This window comes from Macrotis lagotis, chromosome 1, assembly GCF_037893015.1.
Source record: "Macrotis lagotis isolate mMagLag1 chromosome 1, bilby.v1.9.chrom.fasta, whole genome shotgun sequence".
Lineage (NCBI taxonomy): Eukaryota > Metazoa > Chordata > Mammalia > Peramelemorphia > Peramelidae > Macrotis > Macrotis lagotis.
In genome coordinates, this window is record NC_133658.1 from 7,226,853 (window position 1) to 7,235,476 (window position 8,624).

Sequence of the window (8,624 nt, forward strand, 5' to 3'; positions counted from 1 at the left end):
CTTATGTGATCCTGTGAAGGCTATTTTCCCCCTTCCTTAACCTCAGTTTCCTCCTTTGTAATGAATGCTGAGAAATGTTGGGGTGGCAGATCTCCCCGGTCTCTTCCAGCTCTACTTCCTCAGAGGTTAGAATTACCTTCTCTGTTACTGAACATGAAAAGAAATTATCATTAGACACAAGAAACTTTACCTAGATTGCTCTACAATGATTATTACTTCATTAAGATGTCCTTCTTCCCACATTAACTGGGTAGTTGAGACTTGACTTGTAGTAAGTGAGGGGCAGCTCCCTAAGAACCATACATTAACTAGTCAATGTAATGTCTGGCAATTGTGGATCGTGCTGTGCCAAAACATCTAGGGTCAAGACTAACCTTGACTAACATTATTTTTGCCAAGATGACGGCCAGAGTAATCAATAAATAAAATTGGGGGATGAAAGGGAACACACAACTCCATCCTTAAAATAAATGAGGAAAATAGCAAAAGTACAAAACCTAACCTCCAAGATGGGAGAAGGCTGTGGGAGGATGGAACAGTGAAAAGGGCCTTGGACATGGAATCAGTAGGCTTAAGTTTAAATCACTACCACTGGTGAGTTGGTTGGATTATGGGATAGGTATTTATCGCCCTTCCTGGGACCTCAATTTCCTCCTTTCCAAAATAAAAGAATAAAATAGCCCCAACATCAAGAGCCCTTCTAGCCCTAACCCCAAATTCATGCTCTAACATTCTGTGCCTTAATCCTGTGAAGTGACTGATATTCAAGTTACCCCTTATTTCACAGTTTCCACCACTTAAAGAAAGGAGAAAGAAGTCACAAGGTGAAGTTTTTCCCTTCCTTCAGCTATCTTTAAGAACAAGGGACAGTCCCTTTTCACAGAGTTCTCTTTATCTTGGAATAAATTTCTCAAACATCTTTGTCAAAGAAATCAGGGTATAATGCTTGAGTGGGAAGCCTCGGCTTTTTCCTGCCTTCCATTCATCAAGGAGGGCATGATCACAGCAAGGCTCGGTCGAGGATGGGAGGTGAAGGGGCCACTTTCCAGGTTTGCCAACCTCGGTCTCCATCAGGTACTGAGGGTGACATCCCCGAGGAAGCCTAGAAGTTCTCAGAGATCCCTCGTGGCTCTAGTTTTGCTATAATCTCATGTCCCACTTCCGGAATCCCACTGAGATCCTTTGACATCCTGCCTCTCCCCAGCCCCCATCACAACTAATTAGCTCTGTGTTCCTCTTTTTATTCAGGGTGGAAGTGAAGTGAGAGTTGGGTTTTTACGTCAGAGCACCTGGATTTATACTACAGCTCTGCCCCTCTGCCATCCTCTCCCTGAGTCTCAGTTTCATATCTGTAAAATGGGGATAATATACCTTCACTGGCTATCTCCCAGGGTGGATAAAGTATACAGAATAGATACAGAACATGAACTGTTTTGATGACTACAGAATGAAATGTCATTTAAAATATTCCCATGCCCCCATCATTTTAGGCAGTATTGCCTTGCCTTATTATAGTCAGCATTTTCAGAATGAATAATCATATACTGCAACCATGAAATTATTAACAATTATCAACTCTAACACTCTCACGTTTCATGTGAGAAAAATTTTGGCCTTGAGAGTCCAAGTGACTTGTCCAAGGTCACTTAGTAAGAAAGACTGTTACTACGGCATTTTGGAAATTATGAGACATGCTGCTCATGAAAGTCCTGTGACATAGACACATATTCTTAATCCTACTTTTATAAATGGGGAAACTGGTTCAGAAAGATGAGTTTCCTTTCTCATAATTAAAGATAGGAATCATGGGAACTAGAATCTGAACCTTAGGGTTTCCCATTTTTAATTATTTTTTTGCTATTTTTTTCTTTTAAAACAACATTTAGCTCTAAATTCCTTCCTTCCCTCCCTCCTCCCCATGGACCCATCCCTTATAGCAAAAGAAAAAGTTATAAAGGAAACAATTTTTTTTTTAAAAAAAGGCAGCTTAGCAAAACCACCACATCAATCAAGCCTGATGGTATATTCAACACTCATCCCCCAGAGTCACCTCCCCACCTCTGCATGGAAAATAGGCTCTTTCAATAGATCTCCAGGGGCAGCCCATTCTCCAGATTTCAGCAAAAGAATCTTAAGGGACAGCTTGTCTAACTGTTACAGATGAAAAAAAAAACCTGAGAAGGAGGAATTAAGATTGTGTCCATGATTACACAGTTAATGAACACAGGCTATAGAATCAGAGATTATTAACTTAAAGGAACCTTCTAGATCTTCTAATTCAGCCTTGTCATCTTACAGACACTTGACATATACTAGCTGTGTGACCTTGGGGAAGTCATCTAACCCTGAGTGCCTCACATCTAGGTCCATCTCCAATTGCCCCAATTCATATTTGGCCACCGGACCTAAGTGGTTCTGAAGGTGAAAGTGAGGCTTGGCACAGCACCCTCTCGCTCAAATCCAATTCATCTGTTTGTCATGGCACCATGTCCCTGACTTTATGAACTTCTTCAAGAACAAAGGACAAAAATAAAACAAAAGTTCATCTTACAGATGAACAGAGAACATCACTGGCTTGCCCGAGGTCAAAAAAGGCAGGAAGGGACACTGGTCACATCTGAATCTAGGCCCTCTTTATCCGAGGTCAGAACTTTTTCCCTTGAATGACAATTATTAGACAATATTATCAGAATCCTAATTTGTAAATCCCATGTTTTTCCATTAACACGATGTAATGAAAACCATTCCAGCATCACTGATTCATTTAAAGGTCATGAACAAACCTATGGATGTTTATATCCCATTGGCATTCATTGGGAGCTGTCCAGCAGGACAGCTGAGCAGCAGCCCTTGGCAGCCATGCTCCTGGGGCCCCAGAGTGCCTTCCAGAGCCCCCCCCCCAGGGAAAGAAACATTGCATTAACTGACAAACCAACATCTTTATTACCAATCTAGCATCAGCAAAGATAGCATTGTGGAGTGTCCCCCCACTCCCCATTCCCCAGTCTGGGCTTCGGCATTGGAAATCACTGGACTCAATAGCCCAGGCCCTTAGCAGAAACAAAACCCTGTGTCGGTAGTCCAAAGGGGGGGGGGGCTGCCTCTTTCATGTGCCTGGCGGCTCCGGACTCTGTCCTGTAAGTGAGGGAAAGAGGGTGGAAGTCAAAGATGAAGAAACTAAGAAGCAGGCAAGCTCAGGGAGAAATAGTTCAGAGGATATTTAATAGAGTAGGGAGCCAAGATACAGATAGCAAACATCAGCAAGGGGGCCACAAATAACCAAGAAGAGGCTGGGGCCTGAATAGAGGCTAGCCTAGTGTTGGAAAAAAGACTCTGGCAGTGGCTAAGGCAAAACGAAGCTTGGGGGGCTGCAGAAGCAAAACTTAAGTGAATCATGGATGGGCTTTTTGGTGGACTTCCCCCCAGTCTCCTTTTAACCTTTTCCCTTAAACAAAGGCATGTGCACTTTCCAGTTTTAGAAATGACCTCATGGGGAAGTGGTAAACACCAGGACAATATGAAGCATCGATCAAAACACTCTGACTTTCTGATCCTGAGAATTAGGATTAGATGAGAGATAAACCCAGGGGGGAAACGGATAAAGACAAAATGAACAAAAATGAACAGCTGGGATGAAGGCATTCCCCCTTGCCAGCATCCCTTGGTTCATTCCCTCTTGAAATTTTGCAATTCAAACCTCTATTGAGCTCTTCCTTAGGTCAAAGAGGCCAGGCCCACGGACCAGCTGTTTGCTGTCTGGCCAGCTCAAAGCTGTCAATCCGATTTGTCATCATCTGAGACAATTGATCCAACACGCCCCGGCTCTATTTTGGTGACAGATTCTTTGGTGAGGGCAGGAGATACTGGGGGTGTTTCTTGTACGATGTGAGTCAGAGCCAGTCAGGCTGGTGGTGCAGGGACAGTGGGGGGGGAGCTGCAAGCCCACACCCCACCTGCATTCTGGGAACAAGACCTGGCCCCAGCCCACTTGCTGTTCTGCCTTCTGTCTCTCTGTCCACGTCTCTTTTCTCTTTGAGAGTGCAGTGATACTAGCTAAAAGGAAATCTGGCCCACTCTAGACTCCTGAGGGGAGATAAAAAGGGAAAAATTAAGAAGTGGAAATAGACTATCCGAAGAGTGAGGTGTGTGTGTGTGTGTGGGGGGCAATAGCAAATAGAAAACAGCAGAAGGAAAGAGAAAGCTACTAGCCATTTCCCATAAGCTAATTGAAAAGCAACCCTGGAACTGGGAGAAATTCAGTCCAATCTACCCAGTGATTAGAGACTTCACCTATCCTGGGGCTGCTGTCAGAAGACAAAAAAAAATCAAACTACAGTTTCCAAAAACACAATTCTCAGAAAATTTGAGAACAAAATCAGGTGAAAGGCAATGTTTTAGCTAAGCTCTTAGCTACAAACCCCCTCTTTATGGCCCCTGGTTATTAAACCATCATGGATTCAAGCCATGAAAAGAAAAATTTCAATTTGAAATTTTATTAGCAGATCCCTAAAATGCTTCAGTAAAACATCAACATGATTGACTTTGTTGACATATTTGGAAAAAAAAGTGTTCCGGCTGTCTTTGCCTTTCTCCTTTAGACTCTGCCCGTTGCCCCAGTGACTCAGACGGTTTCAGCAAAGTCAAACCGAGTTGGCCGGGGAGGAGATGGTGCTTCCCCTTCTGCCAGCTGGGCATTGCTCCTGGCCTCCCTCTCCTTCCACCCAGGTGGTCAGGGTTTCAAACAGAGCCAGAAGGGAGGGGATGGAGCTGCTCTTACACGTTTGGCCAGGAGGGGTCACCCTCTCCCTTTGCTGGGGGCAGGAGAGGGGCCAGGGAGGAACTCTACCCGACTGCCTGAGCCCAGGCCCTGGGAAAAGGGGGGGGTGGCACGGCCGGCTCCACCTGAGGCCCCCGGGAATTCTGGAGGTGGGTGGTCCCTCTGCGGGAGGATGGAGAGGCCAGCAGCAGCCTCGGAGGGCCAGAGGGCCAGAGGGCCAGGGCAGACTTGGGCTGGCTGGACTGCCCGGTGCATGACTCCTGCGGGATGGCCCACGGGCGTCGGGGCAAGTGGAGCTCTTGCTTTCTTTTCGTGAGTCACCGTCCGATCCCACGGCCGTCTCCCGGCTTCCCAGACCTTCCCGGCCCCTGCTGTGGCGCGGCCGTGCTCCTGGGCCCCACGTCGTGCTCCTGGGCCCCACCTGCTCCTCCGAGGGGTCTCAGCCCTGAGTTCTCGCCCTCCCCACGGGCTGCCGCTCCCTACACTCGGGACTGAGCTCCCCGCCCCCCTCCCCAAGGCCGGGACGGCTCCTCTTCCCTTCTGCTCCGGACGGCTCCAGGTACCCCAGCGATCGTGTGAGGGCCGAGCCCCACGAGCTGCCCGCCCCTGGCCATGGGCGGGCGATGCCCTGCCGGCCGGGGGGAGGGGGGCTCGGGGCCTGGGGGACTTTGGGAAGGGGCTGGAGGGCAGTGACGGCGAGTCTCCCGGCGGTTGGGGAAGGGCCGGCAGGGAAGGAGAAGGCGGAGAAGGGAGCAGGGGAAGGGGCGGGCAGGGCGCGGGGCGGCGGCGGCGGCGGGGCCCGGGCTACTCCTTGCCGTCGGCCAGGGCGGCCAGCTCCTGGATGACCCGGAGCGTGCCGCCGGCGTCCAGGCGCCGCTTCTCCCGGATGAGGTCCTCCAGGCTGTGGAAGCGGGCGGTGTGGACCTTGCCGTCGCCCAGGTGGACCTTGAGATAGTACTGCAGCTGCGGGGGCTGGCTGCCGGCCGGCAGCTCGCCGCCGGCCTTGAACTCGCGCTTGCCGAAGCGGCACCAGGCGGCGAAGCTCTCCGAGTTGGGCCAGCACACGTCGGGGCTCTTGAGGCCCAGGTGGCCGCAGGCGTTCTGCACCACCAGCTCGGCCACCAGCGGCCGGTAGCGGTACCAGCCGCTGACCACGCGGCCCGCGTGGGCCGCCCCCGCCTCGTACAGGCTGTCCTGGCGGATCTCGCCCCGGTGCAGGTGGATCACGCGGCCGCCCCCCACGTACACGGCCCAGTGCGGCGGCGGCGGCGGCGCCCCGGGGGGCTCCCCGGCGGCCGCGGGGGGCGGCCGGAGCCACAGCAGCTCCAGCAGGTCGCCCGGCTGGCAGAGCGCGGGCAGGGCGCTCGCGGCGTAGACCCCCAGGTCCCCGGCGCCCCCGCCGCCGCCGCCGCCGCCGCCACCCTTGGAGAAGATGCACTCGGGGCCGCGAAAGGCGGAGCACTGGGCCTCCGGGAGCGCGGGCTGGCGGACCGGGCGGGGCGGCCGGCGGCTGGGCGTCCCGGGGCCCGGGCTGCCGCCGCCCTCGCCGCCGCCGCCGCCGCCGCCGCCCGGGGGCCCCTGCACCCCGAACCTGTCCGCCTGGCCGCGCTCGTCCGCGTCCTCCTCCTCATCGGAGAAGAAGTAGGCCACCCCGACCCGCAGCTCGTCTTGCTCCACGCCCGACGGGTCCCCGGTGGGCAGCTCGCTGTAGCTCAGGTGCGTCATGCGGTCCAGTTGGTTGCCCATCAAGGCCAGGCCGAGGCCGGGGAGCTGCGCGCGGGCCGCCGAGGAGCCGTCCGGGGGAGGCCGGGGGAGAGGAGGCAAGAGAAACAGCCGTGAGCGGAGGCCGGGGCCCGGGGCCCGGGGCCTGGGGCGGGGGGCGCCTGCCCCGGACACCCCCACCCCCACCCCCACCCCGGGAAGGATGAGGCTCCGGGGCCGCGGGGGGGGGGGGGGGGCTGCTCCTGAGGGCGCCAGTCCGCGGGCTGGCACGGGGGCCGGAGCGCCCCGGAGGGGGCCGGGGGTCCTGCGAGCCCCAGGCACACACACTCGCGGCCACGCACACGCACACAGACACACGTGTGCCGTGACACCCGCACACCCCGGCGTTCACACACACTCACTCACACATACACAGACACACACAACTCACACAGACACAGACACACACACTCACACACACTTACAGACATACACACTCACACAGACACAGACACACACACAGACACACACACTCACACAGACACAGACACACACACACACACTCACACAGACACAGACACACACACAGACACACACACACACACACACACACACACACACACACACAAACACACTCTCACTCACACTCCCAGCCAGCCAGCCAGACAGACACACGCGCCCCTCCCTGCCCCCACTCCTTCCACCCGAGGGCGCGCGCAGGCGGGGAGCCCCCGGAGCAGGACCCGGGTCCCGGCCGAGTGAAGGACCGAGCCAAGGTCACGCGGCCGGAGGGGCCCCCCCAGCCGGCCGCGCCCCCTCCCCCCGCGCCGCCCTCTCCGGCCCCGGACAGGCGGGCGGGGGGCTGGGGGGGGGGGTCGCGGCCGCACACAGGCGGGGGGGGTCCCGGATCCCCCGCCCCCAGCCCCCCCGCGGTCCGGTCCGGTTCGGAGAGGGGGCGCCGCGCCCCGCGGCCCCTACCGTGGCTTCCCTGCTCCCGGCGCGAGCCCCAAACTCCTTCAAAGTCGCCCGGGCCCCATGGGGGCGGCTGCGGGCCGGGCCGGTCCCCCGCGGCTCCCCCGCGCCTGGCCTGGGCCCCCCGATCTGCGCCGCCGCCGCCGGGCCCGGCCCCAGCTCCGCTGCTCTGGGCTCCCCGGGCCGCGGCGCCCGCCTAAGTAGCCCCGGCCCCCGCCCGCCCGGCCCCGCCCCGCCGCGCTCATTGGCCGCCGCCGCCCCCTCCCCGCGCGGGGCGCGCCCCCCCCGCCCCACGCGTGGCAGCGGCGCGGGCACACTCGCCCACCCACGGACACGCCCGCCCACGCGCCGCCTTCTCCTCCCCCTTCCCAGGCCGGGCCGGGCTCGGAGGGCGCGGGGCATCTCGGAGGGGCTGGGACCCAGAGACGTGGGGGGGCCGGAGGGGGTGGGGGCCGGGGGTCCTGGGGCAGGGCGCCCCCCTCCCTCTCAGACCGTGACGTTCCGGAGGGGGTCCCCGGTGACCCCTCCGGGAGCCGAGCATGCAGACAGCTCCGCCCCACGGAGGCCGGTCCTGGCGGGGCCCTGGGAGCGCCCGGCCCCTGGGGCGGCCCCCTTCCCCGCGCTGCCCCCTGGGCCCGCACCCGTGCCCCCAGCCAGGACTAAGCCCCTTTCTCTAGCCTCCGCGTGTCCCCACTTGATGAGGACGTGCGCACAGGCGCGTGGACGCGCGCTCACCCAAACAGCCCCCTCCCCCCCCCCCCCCCCCCCCAAGCCCCGGGTGCTGGCCTGTGCCCCCGGGCCTGGCACTTTGTGCCAACTCTGGGTCCCGGTGAGCATCCTGGGAAATGGGTGCGTTCCCAGGTCCCCCCCAACAAGAGGGGGTTCAGAGAACACTGAACGTAGCAAGCGCCCCTCCCGAAAGGGAAACTGAGGCCAGAAGCGGGCAAGGTAACAGGAGCAGAACTGAGACGCATCCCAGGGCCATTGTACTCCGCGCTGGGGAAGGGAAGGAAGAGTGGCTCCCTAAGGACAACGTCTCTGCCTTCGTGTCACATTTTACAAGGGCGGATGATAATAGTAATAGTAAGAATCATAAATAATAGCAACGGCAATACCGGATTCTAGAGGGTTTTAAGGGTTAAAGCTCCTCACGGACGTGACCTTCTCCGATGCT

General features: G+C 57.0%; 1 protein-coding gene across 1 annotated transcript; it reads right to left on the reverse strand.

The window, feature by feature from the left end:
* Positions 1-4,467: 4,467 nt before the first annotated feature.
* Positions 4,468-7,629, reverse strand: LRATD1 (LRAT domain containing 1). Its single transcript, XM_074195091.1, has 2 exons — positions 7,457-7,629; positions 4,468-6,547 (listed from the first exon to the last, which is right to left on the reverse strand). Exon 2 carries the CDS (start codon positions 6,521-6,523, stop codon positions 5,582-5,584), a length of 942 nt encoding a protein of 313 aa, XP_074051192.1. The 5' UTR covers positions 6,524-6,547; positions 7,457-7,629; the 3' UTR covers positions 4,468-5,581.
* Between the last annotated feature and the right edge of the window lie 995 nt (positions 7,630-8,624).